This window comes from Notolabrus celidotus, chromosome 21 (assembly GCF_009762535.1).
Source record: "Notolabrus celidotus isolate fNotCel1 chromosome 21, fNotCel1.pri, whole genome shotgun sequence".
Taxonomy (NCBI): Eukaryota; Metazoa; Chordata; class Actinopteri; order Labriformes; family Labridae; genus Notolabrus; species Notolabrus celidotus.
Window position 1 is genome coordinate 28,686,010 of NC_048292.1, and position 21,288 is coordinate 28,707,297.

General features: G+C 49.0%; 2 protein-coding genes and 20 non-coding genes across 22 annotated transcripts; 8 read left to right on the forward strand and 14 right to left on the reverse strand.

Moving 5' to 3' along the window:
* Nucleotides 1-3,673: 3,673 nt before the first annotated feature.
* trnad-guc lies at nt 3,674-3,745 on the forward strand. The gene has a single exon. It is a non-coding gene; the product is annotated as a tRNA-Asp (tRNA).
* A 462-nt stretch (nt 3,746-4,207) lies between these two features.
* On the reverse strand, nt 4,208-4,279 carry trnaq-cug. The gene has a single exon. It is a non-coding gene; the product is annotated as a tRNA-Gln (tRNA).
* A 404-nt stretch (nt 4,280-4,683) lies between these two features.
* Nucleotides 4,684-4,766, reverse strand: trnal-cag. The gene has a single exon. It is a non-coding gene; the product is annotated as a tRNA-Leu (tRNA).
* A 422-nt stretch (nt 4,767-5,188) lies between these two features.
* On the forward strand, nt 5,189-5,260 carry trnaq-uug. Its single transcript has one exon. It is a non-coding gene; the product is annotated as a tRNA-Gln (tRNA).
* Nucleotides 5,261-5,488: 228 nt separating this feature from the next.
* trnav-cac lies at nt 5,489-5,561 on the reverse strand. The gene has a single exon. It is a non-coding gene; the product is annotated as a tRNA-Val (tRNA).
* A 552-nt stretch (nt 5,562-6,113) lies between these two features.
* Nucleotides 6,114-6,185, forward strand: trnad-guc. Its single transcript has one exon. It is a non-coding gene; the product is annotated as a tRNA-Asp (tRNA).
* Nucleotides 6,186-6,647: 462 nt separating this feature from the next.
* Nucleotides 6,648-6,719, reverse strand: trnaq-cug. Its single transcript has one exon. It is a non-coding gene; the product is annotated as a tRNA-Gln (tRNA).
* A 404-nt stretch (nt 6,720-7,123) lies between these two features.
* On the reverse strand, nt 7,124-7,206 carry trnal-cag. Its single transcript has one exon. It is a non-coding gene; the product is annotated as a tRNA-Leu (tRNA).
* A 422-nt stretch (nt 7,207-7,628) lies between these two features.
* On the forward strand, nt 7,629-7,700 carry trnaq-uug. Its single transcript has one exon. It is a non-coding gene; the product is annotated as a tRNA-Gln (tRNA).
* A 228-nt stretch (nt 7,701-7,928) lies between these two features.
* trnav-cac lies at nt 7,929-8,001 on the reverse strand. The gene has a single exon. It is a non-coding gene; the product is annotated as a tRNA-Val (tRNA).
* Nucleotides 8,002-8,549: 548 nt separating this feature from the next.
* trnad-guc lies at nt 8,550-8,621 on the forward strand. The gene has a single exon. It is a non-coding gene; the product is annotated as a tRNA-Asp (tRNA).
* A 461-nt stretch (nt 8,622-9,082) lies between these two features.
* trnaq-cug lies at nt 9,083-9,154 on the reverse strand. Its single transcript has one exon. It is a non-coding gene; the product is annotated as a tRNA-Gln (tRNA).
* A 404-nt stretch (nt 9,155-9,558) lies between these two features.
* trnal-cag lies at nt 9,559-9,641 on the reverse strand. Its single transcript has one exon. It is a non-coding gene; the product is annotated as a tRNA-Leu (tRNA).
* A 422-nt stretch (nt 9,642-10,063) lies between these two features.
* trnaq-uug lies at nt 10,064-10,135 on the forward strand. The gene has a single exon. It is a non-coding gene; the product is annotated as a tRNA-Gln (tRNA).
* A 228-nt stretch (nt 10,136-10,363) lies between these two features.
* trnav-cac lies at nt 10,364-10,436 on the reverse strand. Its single transcript has one exon. It is a non-coding gene; the product is annotated as a tRNA-Val (tRNA).
* Nucleotides 10,437-10,988: 552 nt separating this feature from the next.
* trnad-guc lies at nt 10,989-11,060 on the forward strand. Its single transcript has one exon. It is a non-coding gene; the product is annotated as a tRNA-Asp (tRNA).
* Nucleotides 11,061-11,522: 462 nt separating this feature from the next.
* On the reverse strand, nt 11,523-11,594 carry trnaq-cug. The gene has a single exon. It is a non-coding gene; the product is annotated as a tRNA-Gln (tRNA).
* A 404-nt stretch (nt 11,595-11,998) lies between these two features.
* Nucleotides 11,999-12,081, reverse strand: trnal-cag. Its single transcript has one exon. It is a non-coding gene; the product is annotated as a tRNA-Leu (tRNA).
* Nucleotides 12,082-12,503: 422 nt separating this feature from the next.
* Nucleotides 12,504-12,575, forward strand: trnaq-uug. The gene has a single exon. It is a non-coding gene; the product is annotated as a tRNA-Gln (tRNA).
* Nucleotides 12,576-12,803: 228 nt separating this feature from the next.
* trnav-cac lies at nt 12,804-12,876 on the reverse strand. The gene has a single exon. It is a non-coding gene; the product is annotated as a tRNA-Val (tRNA).
* Nucleotides 12,877-14,047: 1,171 nt separating this feature from the next.
* LOC117805456 lies at nt 14,048-16,641 on the reverse strand. Its single transcript, XM_034674186.1, has 3 exons — nt 15,636-16,641; nt 15,403-15,547; nt 14,048-15,135 (listed from the first exon to the last, which is right to left on the reverse strand). Exons 1-3 carry the CDS (start codon nt 16,572-16,574, stop codon nt 14,048-14,050), a joined length of 2,172 nt encoding a protein of 723 aa, XP_034530077.1. The 5' UTR covers nt 16,575-16,641.
* An 8-nt stretch (nt 16,642-16,649) lies between these two features.
* Nucleotides 16,650-19,795, reverse strand: LOC117805457. Its single transcript, XM_034674187.1, has 8 exons — nt 19,478-19,795; nt 19,324-19,395; nt 19,195-19,242; nt 18,597-18,677; nt 18,422-18,499; nt 18,254-18,313; nt 17,043-18,144; nt 16,650-16,755 (listed from the first exon to the last, which is right to left on the reverse strand). The coding sequence occupies exons 1-8, from the start codon at nt 19,578-19,580 to the stop codon at nt 16,650-16,652; spliced, it is 1,650 nt and encodes a 549-aa protein (XP_034530078.1). The 5' UTR covers nt 19,581-19,795.
* Between the last annotated feature and the right edge of the window lie 1,493 nt (nt 19,796-21,288).

Below are 21,288 nucleotides of genomic sequence, written 5' to 3' on the forward strand. Positions count from 1 at the left end.
CCTCTTTTCAGTCAGGCCGCTTTTTCTGCAGAGAAATTTGAAAAAAAGAAAAAAGCTTACAGCACCTGGTATTCCCAGGCGGTCTCCCATCCAAGTACTAACCAGGCCCGACCCTGCTTAGCTTCCGAGATCAACAAGAAAGAGTTCAACCCAACTGCTTGGCTATACGACCCTGCCTCCCACAATGCGCTTTTGTGGGCTCTTCAGTAAAGGGGGAACTAAGGCTCCGGACCTGCTGTGTGTCGTATATTGGACCCCATAGTTGGCCATGCCTCCCTCAGAATCAGAATCAGAATCAGAATCAGAATCAGCTTTATTCGCCAAGTATGCTTGAACACACAAGGAATTTGACTTTGGTAAACTGTGCTCTCTTTGTACAAGGCAGAATAGGAATAAGAATAAGAACTACAATAAAAAATAAAATGAAAATATAATAACAATAACCTTAGCTATAAATACAAAGAAACAACAAATAGCTTGACTAATATGTACAGGCTAAATAATATGATAAAGTGCAGTGGTGAGTTGCAGAGGTAGTTTTACATTATAAAATAGAAGTTAAATAATACAAAAAATAGAAATATGGAATTCTGCTTGAGAATTGTTGCATTGTATATCTACATGTATATTTACAGAGAGTATTTATCTGACAGGTATGACACTGTTATGGTTTAGTGTTCATCAGAGTGACAGCCTGGGGGAAGAAACTGTTCTTATGGCGGGTTGTTTTGGCGCACAGTGATCTGTAGCGCCTGCCGGAGGGGAGGAGTTTGAAGAATTTGTGTCCAGGGTGTGAGGGGTCAGCGGTAATGCTCCCTGCCCGTTTCCTGGCCCGGGACCGGTACAAGTCCTGGATGGGGGGCAGGTCGACACCGATGATTTTCTCTGCAGTCCTTATAGTCCGCTGCAGTCTGTGTTTGTCTAGTTTGGTTGCAGAGCCAAACCAGACAGTGATGGAGGTACACAGAACAGACTGGATGATGGAGGTGTAGAACATGATCAGCAGCTCCTGAGGCAGGTTGAACTTCCTGAGCTGACGCAGGAAGTACATCCTCTGCTGGGCCTTTTTTCTGATTGTGTCTATGTGGGAGGTCCACCTCAGGTCCCGGGAAATAGTGGATCCCAGGAACCTGAAAGAGTCCACAGTAGACACAGTGCTGTTCAGGATGGTGAGGGGGGGGAGTGGGGGGGGGCTTCTCCTGAAGTCCACTGTCATCTCTACCGTCTTGAGCGGGTTCAGCTCCAGATGGTTCTGACTACACCAGAGGGCCAGCTGTTCCACCTCCTGTCTGTAAGCAGACTCGTCTCCGTCCTGGATGAGACCGATGACGGTGGTGTCGTCTGCAAACTTCAGGAGTTTCACCGAGGGGTCCCCTGAGGTGCAGTCATTGGTGTAGAGGGAGAAGAGCAGTGGGGAGAGAACACATCCCTGTGGGGCGCCAGTGCTGATGGTCCGGGTGCTGGATTTGATGCTCCCCAGCCTCACCTGCTGTCTCCTGTCCGTCAGGAAGTTGGTGATCCACTGACAGATGGAGGCCGGCACTGTGAGCTGGGTGAGTTTCTGGTGCAGGATGTCTGGTATGATGGTATTGAACGCAGAGCTGAAGTCCACAAACAGGATCCTAGCGTAGGTCCTGGGGGAGTCCAGGTGATGCAGGATGTAGTTCAGACCCATATTGACTGCATCCTCCACCGACCTGTTTGCCCGATAGGCAAACTGCAGGGGGTCCAGCAGGGGGCCTGTGATGTCTTTCAGGTGGCTCAACACTAGTCTCTCGAAGGACTTCATGACCACAGACGTCAGGGCGACGGGCCTGTAGTCATTGAGTCCTGTGATGGTGGGTTTCTTTGGGACTGGGATGATGGTGGAGCTTTTGAAGCATGAGGGCACTTCACACAGCTCCAGCGATGTGTTGAAGATCTTTGTGAAGATGGGGGCCAGCTGCTCAGCACAGACTCTCAGGCAGGAGGGGGACACGCCGTCTGGTCCTGGAGCCTTCTTGGTCTTTTGTCTCTGGAAGAGCTGGATTACCTCATCTTCACAGATCGTCAGCGCAGGTGGGGGGTCAGAGGGGGGTGGGGAGGGGCTTGTGGGGGGGCCAGGTAAATCAGAGTGTTCGGGTGTGGGGTGTGAAAACCTGCAGTAGAAGCTGTTCAGGTCGTCAGCTAGTCTTTTGTTACCTTCAGGGTGGGGGGAGGGTCTCCTGTAGCTTGTAACTTCACGCAGGCCTCTCCAAACTTCTGAGGGGTCGTTGGCAGAGAAGCTCTGTTTTAACTTCTCAGTGTAGCTCCTCTTAGCTACCTTGATCCCTCTCGTCAGTTTGTTTCTGGCCTGCTTGAACAGGTCCCGGTCCCCACTCCTGTAGGCCTCTTCTTTGGCCTGACGCAGCTTCCTCAGTTGAGGTGTGAACCAGGGCTTATTGTTGTTGTATGTGCAGAAGGTCCTGGTCTGCACACACATGTCCTCACAGAAGTTGATGTATGAAGTCACAGTGTCAGTGAGTTCATTGAGGTTTCCTGATGCAGCTTCAAAAACACTCCAATCAGTGCAATCAAAGCAGGCTTGTAACTCCTGCTTTGACTCCTCCGTCCACTTCTTCACAGTCCTAACTACAGGCTTAGCCGTTTTTAACTTCTGCCTGTAGGTCGGGATGAGATGAATCAGACAGTGATCAGATAGTCCTAAAGCTGCACGGGGGACAGAGCGATATGAGTCCTTTATTACTGTGTAGCAGTGGTCCAGAGTGTTAGACTCCCTGGTGGGACACTTTATATGTTGTCTGTATTTAGGTAGTTCGTGGGTTAAATTTGCTCTGTTAAAATCCCCGAGAATGATGAGCAGAGAGTCAGGATGTTTTTTCTCCACGTCTGTAATCTGGTCAGCCAGGTGCTGTAACGCCTCCGTTACGCAGGCCTGAGGTGGGATGTAGACGCCGACCAGAATAAAGGAGGAGAACTCCCGCAGCGAATAGAAGGGTTTGCAGTTTATGAAAAGAGTCTCCAGATTTGGACTGCATGACTTCTTCAACACTGTGGTATCTGTACACCAACCTTCGTTATGTAGAAACAGATTCCGCCTCCTCTCGCCTTCCCAGAGAGTTCCTTTACGCGGTCCGCTCTGTGGAGCTGAAAGTCCGGTAAGTGCAGCGAGCTGTCTGGGATGTGTTCACTGAGCCAGGTTTCAGTGAAACACAGGGCGGCGGATCTGCAAAAGTCCGTGTTTCTTGAGTTGAGGAGCAGCAGTTCATCCATCTTGTTTGCCAGGGAGCGGACATTCGCCAGGTGAATGGACGGGAGCGCACTGCGTAACCCCCGCTGTCTCAGTCTGACGAGCACGCCTGCTCGCTTGCCCCGGCGCCGGCGTCTCCGGCAAAGACCATAGAGAGCTGCGGCTCCACCAGCAAGAATCTCTGTGTAACTTAAAGGTTCAATGAGAACCGGTGTAAAAAGTTCGGCAGAGGACTGTCCAATGTTAACAAGTTCTTCTCTGGTAAAAGAAACCAGAGAAGCGGAGCATAAAGATACAAGAAAAGAGAAAAACGCAACAAGTACGAGAGAGCGCAGTACCAGGGCGACCGTCCGTGGCGCCATCTTGGATACTTCGGAATGTCTGCACTGTCCTGGTAAAGACAGGAAGACCGCGGTCGTGTGCCAGGGACCACAAGGGCACACGTCCTCGTTAGTATAGTGGACAGTATCTCCGCCTGTCACGCGGAAGACCGGGGTTCGATTCCCCGACGGGGAGACTTATGCTTCCTACCAGCAGCTAATTGTTTTACCCACAAGGACAGGGGCTTCAAGCTCGTGCTGCTCTCCAGCCGAGGTGAGCTGAGGAAGGGTTAACCTTCCCTACTACAATGGAGGCAATCTAAATCAAATTGCCAACCAAGCAGTCATCAATGTACCGTAAGTAAAGCAGGATGAGTTCATTGGTTCATCCCTGCCTTTTGCCTTCATCAGCAAATTCCAGTCCAATGTGTACACTATGCTTTACATCAGTAGGGCATGCATGCGCTGTTAAGAGCGACTACAGTTCCATTTGATGGTTAGTACGAGCCGGAATTTACAGTGGCCTCTGAACCTTTCAGGAGGATCGGCTGACCCGATAACCCGATAACCCTTGGATTGTTCAAGGGCTCACTGGTGCTGGGCACCTGTGTTGCTTGCCGTCCGACCAGTCGCAAGGCACCTGCGACACCTCAAAAGCAGGTCCCACCGAGATTTGAACTCGGATCGCTGGATTCAGAGTCCAGAGTGCTAACCATTACACCATGGCACCGTCGCATGGCTTCCAGAGACAGCTGTCGAACACGGTCTTACATGCCATCAACATGTATGGTTGTTACTGTGCACACAACAAGAGACGGTAGGCACTAAGAAATACCAGTGAAACAGACGACCGCATGAAAAAGCAACTTTAACTGGCTGTCTAAAGTAACGTGGTCAGCTACGAGGGCTGAGGCTGAGAGCAGCATGTTCATTCTTTGCTGAGAGCAACACGTGCAAAAAGCAGGAGTCAGAGGCCACACAAACGGCACCGTCTCAGTTTAGCGTGTCAGGCACGCCCGCCGTACTACGAGCACAGTGTTTTATTGTCTTCATGCCGCCTGCCGTGTAAAGACTTGATGAGTAATCTCTGTCAGCATCATGTGGCAGACAACAGTGGCAGGGAAAAGCACGTCATGTCAGAAGTGGGATTCGAACCCACGCCTCCAGGGGAGACTGCGACCTGAACGCAGCGCCTTAGACCGCTCGGCCATCCTGACTAGATGGGCAGCGCGGTCACAGGGCGCGGCACGCCGACACGGTCACGTAACAAACCTTTTGGCTCCATTCAGGGTGCAGACTGCTACTGTTTTCACCTGGCAACAACAAGAACAACCTTTTGGGCTGGAGGACGAAGACATCGCTCCTTGCAGTGGGGAGGAAGACTAATGGAAGGCCAAAGCAGTTTCTACAAAAATCCAGTTGCAGGTACCTGGCTTTGCTCATGTGTACAACTTGAGTACCAATTGCTCTGCTGATATTACTAGTCCTTTAGTTTGTGAACACAGCTTTGGCTTAGCTGAGGTTTCTGGTCGCTTGGACTTGAGCTCAGTCCTGTTACAGAGCAGTATCTATCGCAACAGTAGGTAGGCTGAAGTCAAGTGAGAAACATGTTCACAACTGCGTGCGCAACCTTCAAGCTGGTTCCATGGTGTAATGGTGAGCACTCTGGACTTTGAATCCAGTGATCCGAGTTCAAATCTCGGTGGGACTGCGAAGATGTTAGATGTTTGTACAGCACACTGTCTTGTTTGAGTGGCAGTTGCAATATTGCCTCCTCTTTGTCATACGCTAAATTGAGAGTTCTGAAATGCTTTGTTTCGGACTTGGTTCCAGAATGCGTTCCTGCAGCTTCACGACCGTCCCACACCTACTCCTTACGACTGGCCACTTTCTGATAAGTGCGGCAATCTCCACTGGAAACAACAGCAACGCATCAAAGTGTTTCCGCCCAGTTTCGAACTGGGGACCTTTCGCGTGTGAGGCGAACGTGATAACCACTACACTACGGAAACCGGTGCTTTCGTCACAGATGGTCGATGATTCATGTCATGCGCTCGATCCCCGGTGAGTCTTGATGCTGCGCAGCGGTGTAGTCCAGTTTCCTGTTGTGGCTATTTTCAGATTTTTCCCCCACCCAGCTTTGTGCACAGCCATCCTGAAGGAAGCCCCCGTAAGCGCCACCGCCCTCATCAACACATACAGTCTGCTCACACAGATATTTGAGAGCATCGTGAAAGACTGCTCATGTGTTTAATACACAACGAAGGCACGAAAAGCCATCAAGAGGAGACGAATGCACCAGCCCTCAGTTGCTCTTATTATGTGACAACGATCAATATCTAACACAAGAAAGAGTTCAACCCAACTGCTTGGCACCGGCTGCGACCCTGCCTCCCACAATGCTCTTTTGTGGGCTCTTCAGTAAAGGGGGAACTAAGGCTCCGGACCTGCTGTGTGTCGTATATTGGACCCCATAGTTGGCCATGCCTCCCTCGGAATGTCTGCACTGTCCTGGTAAAGACAGGAAGACGCCGGTCGTGCGCCAGGGGCCACAAGGGCACACGTCCTCGTTAGTATAGTGGACAGTATCTCCGCCTGTCACGCGGAAGACCGGGGTTCGATTCCCCGACGGGGAGACTTATGCTTCCTACCAGCAGCTAATTGTTTTACCCACAAGGACAGGGGCTTCAAGCTCGTGCTGCTCTCCAGCCGAGGTGAGCTGAGGAAGGGTTAACCTTCCCTACTACAATGGAGGCAATCTAAATCAAATTGCCAACCAAGCAGTCATCAATGTACCGTAAGTAAAGCAGGATGAGTTCATTGGTTCATCCCTGCCTTTTGCCTTCATCAGCAAATTCCAGTCCAATGTGTACACTATGCTTTACATCAGTAGGGCATGCATGCGCTGTTAAGAGCGACTACAGTTCCATTTGATGGTTAGTACGAGCCGGAATTTACAGTGGCCTCTGAACCTTTCAGGAGGATCGGCTGACCCGATAACCCGATAACCCTTGGATTGTTCAAGGGCTCACTGGTGCTGGGCACCTGTGTTGCTTGCCGTCCGACCAGTCGCAAGGCACCTGCGACACCTCAAAAGCAGGTCCCACCGAGATTTGAACTCGGATCGCTGGATTCAGAGTCCAGAGTGCTAACCATTACACCATGGCACCGTCGCATGGCTTCCAGAGACAGCTGTCGAACACGGTCTTACATGCCATCAACATGTATGGTTGTTACTGTGCACACAACAAGAGACGGTAGGCACTAAGAAATACCAGTGAAACAGACGACCGCATGAAAAAGCAACTTTAACTGGCTGTCTAAAGTAACGTGGTCAGCTACGAGGGCTGAGGCTGAGAGCAGCATGTTCATTCTTTGCTGAGAGCAACACGTGCAAAAAGCAGGAGTCAGAGGCCACACAAACGGCACCGTCTCAGTTTAGCGTGTCAGGCACGCCCGCCGTACTACGAGCACAGTGTTTTATTGTCTTCATGCCGCCTGCCGTGTAAAGACTTGATGAGTAATCTCTGTCAGCATCATGTGGCAGACAACAGTGGCAGGGAAAAGCACGTCATGTCAGAAGTGGGATTCGAACCCACGCCTCCAGGGGAGACTGCGACCTGAACGCAGCGCCTTAGACCGCTCGGCCATCCTGACTAGATGGGCAGCACGGTCACAGGGCGCGGCACGCCGACACGGTCACGTAACAAACCTTTTGGCTCCATTCAGGGTGCAGACTGCTACTGTTTTCACCTGGCAACAACAAGAACAACCTTTTGGGCTGGAGGACGAAGACATCGCTCCTTGCAGTGGGGAGGAAGACTAATGGAAGGCCAAAGCAGTTTCTACAAAAATCCAGTTGCAGGTACCTGGCTTTGCTCATGTGTACAACTTGAGTACCAATTGCTCTGCTGATATTACTAGTCCTTTAGTTTGTGAACACAGCTTTGGCTTAGCTGAGGTTTCTGGTCGCTTGGACTTGAGCTCAGTCCTGTTACAGGGCAGTATCTATCGCAACAGTAGGTAGGCTGAAGTCAAGTGAGAAACATGTTCACAACTGCGTGCGCAACCTTCAAGCTGGTTCCATGGTGTAATGGTGAGCACTCTGGACTTTGAATCCAGTGATCCGAGTTCAAATCTCGGTGGGACTGCGAAGATGTTAGATGTTTGTACAGCACACTGTCTTGTTTGAGTGGCAGTTGCAATATTGCCTCCTCTTTGTCATACGCTAAATTGAGACTTCTGAAATGCTTTGTTTCGGACTTGGTTCCAGAATGCGTTCCTGCAGCTTCACGACCGTCCCACACCTACTCCTTACGACTGGCCACTTTCTGATAAGTGCGGCAATCTCCACTGGAAACAACAGCAACGCATCAAAGTGTTTCCGCCCAGTTTCGAACTGGGGACCTTTCGCGTGTGAGGCGAACGTGATAACCACTACACTACGGAAACCGGTGCTTTGGTCACAGTTGGTCGATGATTCATGTCATGCGCTCGATCCCCGGTGAGTCTTGATGCTGCGCAGCGGTGTAGTCCAGTTTCCTGTTGTGGCTATTTTCAGATTTTTCCCCCACCCAGCTTTGTGCACAGCCATCCTGAAGGAAGCGCCCGTAAGCGCCACCGCCCTCATCAACACATACAGTCTGCTCACACAGATATTTGAGAGCATCGTGAAAGACTGCGTATGTGTTTAATACACAACGAAGGCACGAAAAGCCATCAAGAGGAGACGAATGCACCAGCCCTCAGTTGCTCTTATTATGTGACAACGATCAATATCTAACACAAGAAAGAGTTCAACCCAACTGCTTGGCTATGCGACCCTGCCTCCCACAATGCGCTTTTGTGGGCTCTTCAGTAAAGGGGGAACTAAGGCTCCGGACCTGCTGTGTGTCGTATATTGGACCCCATAGTTGGCCATGCCTCCCTCGGAATGTCTGCACTGTCCTGGTAAAGACAGGAAGACCGCGGTCGTGTGCCAGGGACCACAAGGGCACACGTCCTCGTTAGTATAGTGGACAGTATCTCCGCCTGTCACGCGGAAGACCGGGGTTCGATTCCCCGACGGGGAGACTTATGCTTCCTACCAGCAGCTAATTGTTTTACCCACAAGGACAGGGGCTTCAAGCTCGTGCTGCTCTCCAGCCGAGGTGAGCTGAGGAAGGGTTAACCTTCCCTACTACAATGGAGGCAATCTAAATCAAATTGCCAACCAAGCAGTCATCAATGTACCGTAAGTAAAGCAGGATGAGTTCATTGGTTCATCCCTGCCTTTTGCCTTCATCAGCAAATTCCAGTCCAATGTGTACACTATGCTTTACATCAGTAGGGCATGCATGCGCTGTTAGAGCGACTACAGTTCCATTTGATGGTTAGTACGAGCCGGAATTTACAGTGGCCTCTGAACCTTTCAGGAGGATCGGCTGACCCGATAACCCGATAACCCTTGGATTGTTCAAGGGCTCACTGGTGCTGGGCACCTGTGTTGCTTGCCGTCCGACCAGTCGCAAGGCACCTGCGACACCTCAAAAGCAGGTCCCACCGAGATTTGAACTCGGATCGCTGGATTCAGAGTCCAGAGTGCTAACCATTACACCATGGCACCGTCGCATGGCTTCCGGAGACAGCTGTCGAACACGGTCTTACATGCCATCAACATGTATGGTTGTTACTGTGCACACAACAAGAGACGGTAGGCACTAAGAAATACCAGTGAAACAGACGACCGCATGAAAAAGCAACTTTAACTGGCTGTCTAAAGTAACGTGGTCAGCTACGAGGGCTGAGGCTGAGAGCAGCATGTTCATTCTTTGCTGAGAGCAACACGTGCAAAAAGCAGGAGTCAGAGGCCACACAAACGGCACCGTCTCAGTTTAGCGTGTCAGGCACGCCCGCCGTACTACGAGCACAGTGTTTTATTGTCTTCATGCCGCCTGCCGTGTAAAGACTTGATGAGTAATCTCTGTCAGCATCATGTGGCAGACAACAGTGGCAGGGAAAAGCACGTCATGTCAGAAGTGGGATTCGAACCCACGCCTCCAGGGGAGACTGCGACCTGAACGCAGCGCCTTAGACCGCTCGGCCATCCTGACTAGATGGGCAGCACGGTCACAGGGCGCGGCACGCCGACACGGTCACGTAACAAACCTTTTGGCTCCATTCAGGGTGCAGACTGCTACTGTTTTCACCTGGCAACAACAAGAACAACCTTTTGGGCTGGAGGACGAAGACATCGCTCCTTGCAGTGGGGAGGAAGACTAATGGAAGGCCAAAGCAGTTTCTACAAAAATCCAGTTGCAGGTACCTGGCTTTGCTCATGTGTACAACTTGAGTACCAATTGCTCTGCTGATATTACTAGTCCTTTAGTTTGTGAACACAGCTTTGGCTTAGCTGAGGTTTCTGGTCGCTTGGACTTGAGCTCAGTCCTGTTACAGGGCAGTATCTATCGCAACAGTAGGTAGGCTGAAGTCAAGTGAGAAACATGTTCACAACTGCGTGCGCAACCTTCAAGCTGGTTCCATGGTGTAATGGTGAGCACTCTGGACTTTGAATCCAGTGATCCGAGTTCAAATCTCGGTGGGACTGCGAAGATGTTAGATGTTTGTATAGCACACTGTCTTGTTTGAGTGGCAGTTGCAATATTGCCTCCTCTTTGTCATACGCTAAATTGAGAGTTCTGAAATGCTTTGTTTCGGACTTGGTTCCAGAATGCGTTCCTGCAGCTTCACGACCGTCCCACACCTACTCCTTACGACTGGCCACTTTCTGATAAGTGCGGCAATCTCCACTGGAAACAACAGCAACGCATCAAAGTGTTTCCGCCCAGTTTCGAACTGGGGACCTTTCGCGTGTGAGGCGAACGTGATAACCACTACACTACGGAAACCGGTGCTTTGGTCACAGTTGGTCGATGATTCATGTCATGCGCTCGATCCCCGGTGAGTCTTGATGCTGCGCAGCGGTGTAGTCCAGTTTCCTGTTGTGGCTATTTTCAGATTTTTCCCCCACCCAGCTTTGTGCACAGCCATCCTGAAGGAAGCGCCCGTAAGCGCCACCGCCCTCATCAACACATACAGTCTGCTCACACAGATATTTGAGAGCATCGTGAAAGACTGCTCATGTGTTTCATACACAACGAAGGCACGAAAAGCCATCAAGAGGAGACGAATGCACCAGCCCTCAGTTGCTCTTATTATGTGACAACGATCAATATCTAACACAAGAAAGAGTTCAACCCAACTGCTTGGCACCGGCTGCGACCCTGCCTCCCACAATGCGCTTTTGTGGGCTCTTCAGTAAAGGGGGAACTAAGGCTCCGGACCTGCTGTGTGTCGTATATTGGACCCCATAGTTGGCCATGCCTCCCTCGGAATGTCTGCACTGTCCTGGTAAAGACAGGAAGACCGCGGTCGTGTGCCAGGGACCACAAGGGCACACGTCCTCGTTAGTATAGTGGACAGTATCTCCGCCTGTCACGCGGAAGACCGGGGTTCGATTCCCCGACGGGGAGACTTATGCTTCCTACCAGCAGCTAATTGTTTTACCCACAAGGACAGGGGCTTCAAGCTCGTGCTGCTCTCCAGCCGAGGTGAGCTGAGGAAGGGTTAACCTTCCCTACTACAATGGAGGCAATCTAAATCAAATTGCCAACCAAGCAGTCATCAATGTACCGTAAGTAAAGCAGGATGAGTTCATTGGTTCATCCCTGCCTTTTGCCTTCATCAGCAAATTCCAGTCCAATGTGTACACTATGCTTTACATCAGTAGGGCATGCATGCGCTGTTAAGAGCGACTACAGTTCCATTTGATGGTTAGTACGAGCCGGAATTTACAGTGGCCTCTGAACCTTTCAGGAGGATCGGCTGACCCGATAACCCGATAACCCTTGGATTGTTCAAGGGCTCACTGGTGCTGGGCACCTGTGTTGCTTGCCGTCCGACCAGTCGCAAGGCACCTGCGACACCTCAAAAGCAGGTCCCACCGAGATTTGAACTCGGATCGCTGGATTCAGAGTCCAGAGTGCTAACCATTACACCATGGCACCGTCGCATGGCTTCCGGAGACAGCTGTCGAACACGGTCTTACATGCCATCAACATGTATGGTTGTTACTGTGCACACAACAAGAGACGGTAGGCACTAAGAAATACCAGTGAAACAGACGACCGCATGAAAAAGCAACTTTAACTGGCTGTCTAAAGTAACGTGGTCAGCTACGAGGGCTGAGGCTGAGAGCAGCATGTTCATTCTTTGCTGAGAGCAACACGTGCAAAAAGCAGGAGTCAGAGGCCACACAAACGGCACCGTCTCAGTTTAGCGTGTCAGGCACGCCCGCCGTACTACGAGCACAGTGTTTTATTGTCTTCATGCCGCCTGCCGTGTAAAGACTTGATGAGTAATCTCTGTCAGCATCATGTGGCAGACAACAGTGGCAGGGAAAAGCACGTCATGTCAGAAGTGGGATTCGAACCCACGCCTCCAGGGGAGACTGCGACCTGAACGCAGCGCCTTAGACCGCTCGGCCATCCTGACTAGATGGGCAGCATGGTCACAGGGCGCGGCACGCCGACACGGTCACGTAACAAACCTTTTGGCTCCATTCAGGGTGCAGACTGCTACTGTTTTCACCTGGCAACAACAAGAACAACCTTTTGGGCTGGAGGACGAAGACATCGCTCCTTGCAGTGGGGAGGAAGACTAATGGAAGGCCAAAGCAGTTTCTACAAAAATCCAGTTGCAGGTACCTGGCTTTGCTCATGTGTACAACTTGAGTACCAATTGCTCTGCTGATATTACTAGTCCTTTAGTTTGTGAACACAGCTTTGGCTTAGCTGAGGTTTCTGGTCGCTTGGACTTGAGCTCAGTCCTGTTACAGAGCAGTATCTGTCGCAACAGTAGGTAGGCTGAAGTCAAGTGAGAAACATGTTCACAACTGCGTGCGCAACCTTCAAGCTGGTTCCATGGTGTAATGGTGAGCACTCTGGACTTTGAATCCAGTGATCTGAGTTCAAATCTCGGTGGGACTGTGAAGATGTTAGATGTTTGTACAGCACACTGTCTTGTTTGAGTGGCAGTTGCAATATTGCCTCCTCTTTGTCATACGCTAAATTGAGACTTCTGAAATGCTTTGTTTCGGACTTGGTTCCAGAATGCGTTCCTGCAGCTTCACGACCGTCCCACACCTACTCCTTACGACTGGCCACTTTCTGATAAGTGCGGCAATCTCCACTGGAAACAACAGCAACGCATCAAAGTGTTTCCGCCCAGTTTCGAACTGGGGACCTTTCGCGTGTGAGGCGAACGTGATAACCACTACACTACGGAAACCGGTGCTTTCGTCACAGTTGGTCGATGATTCATGTCATGCGCTCGATCCCCGGTGAGTCTTGATGCTGCACATTGTATTCCTATGATCTGAAACAGCTAGATTTCTACATTTCAGGCGAAATGTACAAACTGGTTTTGGGAAATAGTAATCCCACATGATGGAAATAAAGATTAGACAATAATGTTGCTAATTACTGATTTAATTGAATTTAATGATAACAATAACTGTATGTTTCAGTGCACACCAAAACGATGACCTTTTAAAGATAACTAGAAAATGACCGGTTTACCAAATACACTGCTACAGTGTCACTTACCAAAGTCCATGAAGTCAGTGAGAATAATAAGCAGATGTTTATTAATTATTATGTGCAAGTGTAAGCTAAGAAAATGATTATATCAAGTAATGACAGAAAAACACAAACACCTTCAAGAAGTTTTATTTTAGCACAATAAAGACAAGTCTGACCAATACAACACATTTTCAATGTATTCTAAATATAAACAAGTGCTTCACAGCCGCTGTGAGGAACTTTCATGTTGTGTTGATTTTGGTAACCCACTGTGGGCAAAGATATAAATTGTATCTCTCTGCTGATCTTGTCTTTACATGCCATGGTGACGGTGTGGAAACGGAGCTTGGAAAGGACTCGGATGGTGATTGTGCTCAGTGAGTCGTGGACCACACTACCAACTCTGAAGACCTTTACATCGGCTGACTACAACACAAGATGGCCAGCTGTCATTTCGATTTGGAAAAAAAGGGTCAATTTGGTTTTGCATCATTACTACCCTGAACATTTAAAGGCCCCTCAGCATGCAAGACAACTAGAGACTACACTGATGAACTGAAAGAAAACTTCTATTGAATTATTGTAGCCTCTGTTTACCTCACACAGCTCAATGCACACATTGTATCCTATAACAACAACAACTATATAGATAAACAAAAATAACAATAAAGATCAATAAAGAACAGCAGAGCTCTGAATTATTAAACACACAAAATCACTCATAAAACCCCAAACAGGTGAAATATAACATTAAGAGAAATACAAAGTATATAAACAGAATGAATGTCTAAACATATTTTTCTGTATTTACATAGTTATATATTTACATATTTACATATTTATATATTTACATATTTACAACAATAGGGCTCAGGCAGTCACTTTGGCTTTTCTGTGAGCCATCTGTTCTTTTCAGCGTCAAAAAAGCCAGACTGCTGAAACTCTGTCCAGTTCATCTCCTTGACCATACCCTGTGCCTTGTACAAGGAGAAAACTTTGGAGGGGCAGTAGATGTACTTCCCTGGCACCCCCGGGAAGTATGTATGTACATGAGGGCTGTCTGGACCCTGCTTTAATGGCTGGTGACAGGCCCTGCACAGGCGACCCACTGGCAGCTGCACTGCAGCCTTCCTCTTTGCCCTCTCCTCTGTCACCTTCTTCCATTCTGCCCCCCTCTGTTTGGCAGCCTCCAACTCCCGCTGAAAAAATGGAGAGGCAGCAAAGTCCTCAAAAGGCATTCTGGGATTGTTAAGGCCCTGATCCCTGTAGGTCATATAGACCTTTGTGGAGCAATAGAAATATTTCACATTGCTGCCTTGATAGAAGAAGTGGACTGAAGAGCCATCGCCAAGATATCTGGACTTTGGCTGACCACATGCCAAACAGTTCCTGGTAAACTTCTTCTTCTGCTGCTGTTGTTGTTGTTGTTGTTGTTGTTGTTGTTGTTGTTGTTGTTGATGCTGCTGCTGCTTGTCCAGAATCTCTGTCACTATCTTCTCCACTGCAGCCCGGCTCATTGACTCCTCCTGTGGGGAAGTCACAGGTGGAGGATTGAGAGTAGCTGGAGGAAGGATTGTGACAGGAACACTGACTGTTTGGCTGCCAGAGGTCAAACTCTGCCACAGCCTCTGAGTCTCCAGGACTTTCTCTGGGCTGGTGTTGAGAGAGGAGCTGGTGTTTTTTAGTTTGGCCAGATGCTTCACATATCTCGAGATATGCTGGCAGGTGGTAGGATGCAGAAGGCTGTTGGGGTCAGTGCATGCCCTGTGCACCATGGCAGCATAGTCTGCATCCACCTGCTTCAACAGGCCTTTTTCCCCGTGGTGCTTTATCAGGAGCTCATCGATGGCCGCTCTCATGGGCCCTGTCCACCGGCTGTGGTCCAGGACCTGAACCAGACCACCTGTCTTGATGGGACCAGTGCGGGTGGCCCGAGGAGAGGAGGAAACGGGTAGCAACGGCAAGCCTAAAAAATAAAGCATTAGTTTGTTAATATGTTACAGCAGAGTACTGTTGTTCAAAGTGATTATTATAATGTATGAAAAGTTAAACATGTTACATTTCTGAACTCAAAGATTCTTGAGGTTTTATAACCGTAATACAGAAGCTTTAACAGTTATTCTTTGTATTTCCTAAAAATACATTTAGGAAATGAATTCAACCAAACTGTTCACAGCTGATTTTAACTATCAGGTTTATGTGAGGAGGAGTAGTAGGTGGTAGTTTGAATGACCTGTGTCCATCAAAGCCAGTGTTTCTGCTTTGACTGAGGCAGACGAGGGTGAAGGCAGGGTGTGGGACACTGCGCCAGAGCTCAGCTGAGATGACAGGACCGGCACAGCTCCCACTGGATCCTCCTGCACGGTGCTACTGGTTTCCTGCATTGTGGCATTAAACAGAGCAAAGTTGAGTAAAGAAGTCTAAATATTAGTCATTAACTGAAAGTGAGTGAGTCATCTAGATTACCTGAGACTCTGTGGAGGCTTCAGCAGCAGAGGAGGGATGCACTTCATCCTGGGAAGAAGTCTGCTGCTGCTGCTGCTGCTGCTGCTGCTGCTGCTGCTGCTGCTGCTGCTGCTGCTGCGGCGGCGGCTCCACGGCTACCGGAGCTAAAATGTTCTGAGGCTCCTTGTCAAAGCTCAGAACAACAGGACGGCAGCCTGGCTCCACATAGCGCAGCCCAAACCTCTCCCCTGTGTCCCTGGAGGTCACCTGGAGGACTGGGTATTTCGCCCTCCCTGTCACCTGCAAAGATGCTGTGTTCAGCTGGGCAAGTAACAGAGGGTCGAACACAGCAGGGAGCTCCACACCGGGTAGTTTCAGGTCCACCAGCCTCTGGAAGTTCCAGCGCGCCACTCCCGTCATGGCTTGGGCCTGAAACAGCTCACTGGACACCCGGTTGCCTGTCACCCACTGTGCCTGGTGAAAGTGGAACCCCTCCTGCTGAGACGTGCCTCTTACGGGGATCCAAACAGGTACAGCAGCTCCCTCGCCCTTGGTGTAGTTGAGCTGCAGAGTGCCACCATACCTGTAAAGGATTCCCTCCCCAGCCTCTGGATCACTCAGGCAGCCTCTGAGGATGTGGATCCGCTGAATCCTCCACACTTTCAGCATGGAGGCTTTGAAGAGGAGCACATCGTTGGGATCCTTTGCCAGGAAGAAGTGTTGAAGGACGTCTTCAACCCTCTGCAGCAGCTCTCGGGGCTGTGGCACCTTCGTCCTGCAGTGCTCTCTGATGTGCTGCTTGGTGGGGTTAGCAGGAGAGATTCTGCAGAACGTGTACGCCTCCTTCAGCCGTTGAAGATCCTCCTGGTCCACAACGATGAAAGCTGCAGAGAGGAACTGGCAAAAGGAGCTGTACAGAGGATGGTGCTCAGAGACACACTCCCTGGTAAAACGCCGCATGCAGTGAAACAAGTCTAACTTGACAGTAATGCCAGTGTTAAACTTGCTCCTCGCAGCACAGACATTAGCCAGGTTTCATGAGGTTGCCTCTGCCACTGTAGCCTCTGTTGTCCTCCAGCTGTCCCACGAGAGGTGCTCCCGAGCCCCAGGATCCAGGACCTTAAAGGCTGCACAGCAGTCCCTAAAACATTAAAAAGAAATGACATTGTGTGAAAAATATCTTTCAGTATTTTTTTAATAAAAAATGAGTCTCATACCGGTTTTGAAGTGTGTTACTGGACATGTTCTCTATTAAACATTTGTTCTGTGCTTTAGACTAAAAAAGGGTCAGTTAACTCAAACTGTTAACATCATTGTTACTGTAAATAAACTAAGTTGTAAAGTGAGTAAATTGAACTAATAACAATGAAACAGACCACAGAACACAAGTCACTGTTTAAACTCATGATTCCAGCTCGTTCTTCATACCTGTCCACCCACTGGTACTGGGCCTTGTCCACTCCAGCTGCAGCGTAGCGACGAGCCAGACCCTCATACATCGGGTGAAGTGACTGGTCGCACTCTGACTGCAGCATCACCCAGCTCAGGATCATCCAGTTCTCATTCATGATGGCGTAGGAAGACATTGTGCCGGTGGAGAGGGCGACCTTCCTAGCCACCTTGCGGGTGTGATCCGCCCTGAGCGCCTGTCCAAAGGTCCCCTGAAGCAGCAGAGTGAGGAGCTCCTCCTGCCGCTCATACTCGCTGACCAGGCAGTCCACCAGGTAGTGAGATGAGAGGGACACTCCGTTCCAGCCGTCGATGTCGGAGTACCCACCGAATGGAGCGGGAGTGTCCGCCTGTCTGAGGAGCCCAGAGATGGTCTTCTGACCGTAGACTCCTGCTTCAGCGTCCCTGATGTTCTGGACGCTGTGCAGGTAGGCCAGGTGAGCTCTCTCAAACTTCAGGTGGAGCGCCTCCGTCAGCTGCTTCGCCATGTCCTCTGGTGATCTGCCGCTGCGCCTCATCTCGTCCATCACAGACTTGCAGATGGCCTTTTTGAAGGTGAGGAGAGCTGGCACGATGTTGCTGATGCGCTTCGGTAGCTTCTCCAGCCATTGGGGCTTGTCAGCGTACCAGTACTTTTTGCAAGCTTTGCAGGTGAGCCGCGAAGCTAGGATGTAGTACTGGCCGCTGACGCCGATGATCACTCTTGGCCGCCCAACGCCAGAGGAAGCTACCTGCGGAGTGGAACAACCATGGAGACAAGGCAGCTGATAGTTGTTCCTCAGCCTCTCCATGATCTGGTGCTCCGGCTTCCAGATGAAAAATGGATGCAGCTGAAAGTACTTGGGCGACGGCAGCTCATAGACTGAATCTATGAGCTCAGGCTGAGGTGGATGACGCCACAGAGACAGCATGTTCATGGCGTGCCGCACTGGACGTGAACCTGGCCAGAGCCCAAGTAATTCCATCTCAGCCTTCATCCATATTTTCTGCTGTTGGGAGCAGTTCCACCTAGCAACATCCTGATCATAGGAGGGGACGGGCGCTTCAGGCTGCTGGACTGGAGGTTCTGGACAGGACAGAGCTGTAAAACCCACAATAAGATACCACAGGACATCCTCAATAAAAGAAAAATAAAGAGAGCTCTGTGTTAATTACTACAATGATTTATACTGAGACTAAGAAAATCATACCTGGGTCATGGACGGTGTCTCCCGGTGCTCCAACAGGAGCCACGTTCTGTAAAGATGACTCTACAATAGTGGAACAAAACAGGTAGGACATGTGAGGTGTAATAATTAAAAACAAATAAGTGCTTCAGGTTTTTAATCATGAAGCATATGAGACATTAGAGTTTTTACCTCCAGGAAGAGACTCTTTAATCCCGAGCTGTGGAGCAATGGCAAGCAGCTGGGGCGGCACTGGTAATGGGACCTTGGCTGTATTCATGGGATTAAAAGAAAAGGGATCGTCACTCAAATCAAAAGCAATTCACACATCTGCATTTAAAAATGAGAAGAAAAGCAATGTAAATACCTTTTACCGGGGTGACATCTTTAGGGGAGTAACTGGCCTGAGCAGCTCTGGAGACTGTGGCCTCTGGCTGAGTCCTGCGTGCTGTTGGAACAAGTCTGTGTTATTTTATTCACAAAGTCAAGCTTGTTTAACTTCATGTTCTGTCTTTACCTGTTTCCTGTGTCACTAACTGACATTACAGATTGAAAATACACTATTGTAAACCGAATTCTTATTTATTAGAAACGGAGAAACATGATGCTTTTAAACATTGTAGGTGAAAACAGGTAGAGAACAGAAACACTATCAAAGTTCAGTCACTGTAACACCTGTCAATCAAGGATTTGGCTTGTAAACCTGTATCCAAGCTACATCTCAAAGCCTGATGGGTTTTTTTACATGCCACATCCTTGAATGACCTCATTCAAAACATGCAATAAAGAAAACACTTACCATCATTGCTGAAATGTTAAGTCCTTTGGTTAGTGGGAGAGCAAAAGAACACAATCATCATAACAGACCAGAACACGGCCAAAATAACAAACTAGTTGTAAGGACAAAGTGATGTCAGGAGAATCCTGTTGAATACAGAATTCTCCCTTCATTAGACAAAGGAAACCTGTTGCTGGAGGCACAGCTGTGGCCCTTGGGACTTCTGCTTGTGGCCCTGAAAGTAAAGGTGGCATTAAACTTGTATCATGTATGGTGAGAGAACAAAATAATTCTGCTATAATTTAGCTCCACCTACGTGGCTCAGTGAAATCCTTAGATGGGGACAGAGTGAGCATTTCCCTCTCCAGGTCCTCATCCTGCTCCATCACTAAAAGATCAACAACATTAAAGCTGTGTTAGAATCTTGAAATGTTTGAATAAAATTAGTGTTTACATATTTGTGAACTGACCCAGACTGCTGCATGGTGGTGTGGAGGCAGCAGAGACTGCTGGAGGTGTTCGGCAGGACTCGGCTTTCTTCTGCTTCTGGAGATAGGTCTGCAGATGGTGCATTTTGCTGTTGTTTACACAGCTACGACCTAAAATAAAGGCAGCGTAACCATCTGCTCTGCTCTCCCAGATCTGCCTCCAGGTATCCCTGGCCCTGGTTCCAAAGCCAACAGTGTTGTCATCCTCTGACGCCGCTGGTGGTACGGGCTTCCTGGAAAGTAGGTACTCCCTGAGATCCTCAACTTCCCGGAAGCTCCTGGCATATTCGAGGAACGACAACAGGCTGTCCTTTCTGTGGCCCTGAGCGCAGAAGGTCCCTGCCTGCTCCTCCTCTTCTACCTTGTTAAAGAGGTAGACGGTGTAGCCTACATCATTTTCAAGGAGCCACCTGTAGGATTTCCCCTTGTATTTTCCAAACTGGAGAACGTACTCCCCCATCACCTCCAGTTTGTCGGACACATCCCCTCCCCTCTGAAAAACCACAGTAAGGGCATTCGTCCTCACTAGGTCGTGCTTCTGAGGGGGGGACTTGTCCTGAAGGGCAGGATGTTTTTTTATTTTCATGGCCTCATCAGAGGGGTCCTGACGGAGATGACCTGATGGACCCTTCCTGAAGGACACTCTGACTCTTCCAGGGAAGAAGTCAACCATCCTCTTCATATTCTGTTCACAGCAACACACAAGTCATATGAAGTAACAATGATCATACTGTTGAATCATCTTTATCAAAACTGAAAATAACCAGCATATTCAATTACTAAGTAACAACACTAAATAACAACACCTGATCTAACAAACGTTATAGACAGACAGATACAGGCCTAAGATAGAAAGATTGATTCATAGATATACATACACGAACAGATAATGGAAAGTGTGATACCTAATAAATATAATTAAAAGTATTTCATGCTCATTCAACCTCATCCTACATGTACACTAACGCCTCCTGAAATATAACTGGATCTAAACATTCCCATTGACAAGTAATGAGCTAACACAATGATCGCACAAAGGCTTCAAACGTTATTCTGTTTTTTAATGAATCACGGTAAAAGAGTCAATAAGGTATGATTTTACAGTCAGGAGGAGAGACATTCATAAAGAATGAATGAACAGTTATTCCTGCCTCTCTCTCTCGTTGATAAAATGAGCTTACATTAGCATTAAAGCTGACATACTGTAAACTTTACCTTAACATTCTCCATCTTTAAACTACTAGCCCGCTACCTGAGCTAACAGCCCCCCCGGTTCGTACCTGTCAAAACTACTTCATTAAACTATCATAAAACTGGTTTGTCAACATCACTTGGGGCCTATAAGTACTGTAAAAGTGAGCCACACTTACGTTTGATTGTTTGAACTCGTTGTCAAAGTCGTGAGAAAAAGCCACAATAAATGCTGTATAACAGTGTTGTTGTTTACCGCTGATGCTGTGACCCGTCACTCACTCAAAACCTTAAGAAACGGGGTTCTCTTAACTCTACCAAAAGGGGGAAACAGCGCCCCCCAAATCTCCATAGTGGTCAGAAATATATTACATCCGTAGTGATGAGAACTACCATAGAGAATGAATGGGAAAAGTTAAGGAAGTTAAGCTTTACTATTTGCGGCCCCCGCGCGGAGGCCAGCCGCGTATAGCTGTAGAGGACAAACCAGCCGGAGAGGAGCGCCGCGGAAGAGAGGTAGGTTCGAATCCAGCACGGGGATAACACAATCAACTCAGACTGTGTCGCTACATTGTATTCCTATGATCTGAAACAGCTAGATT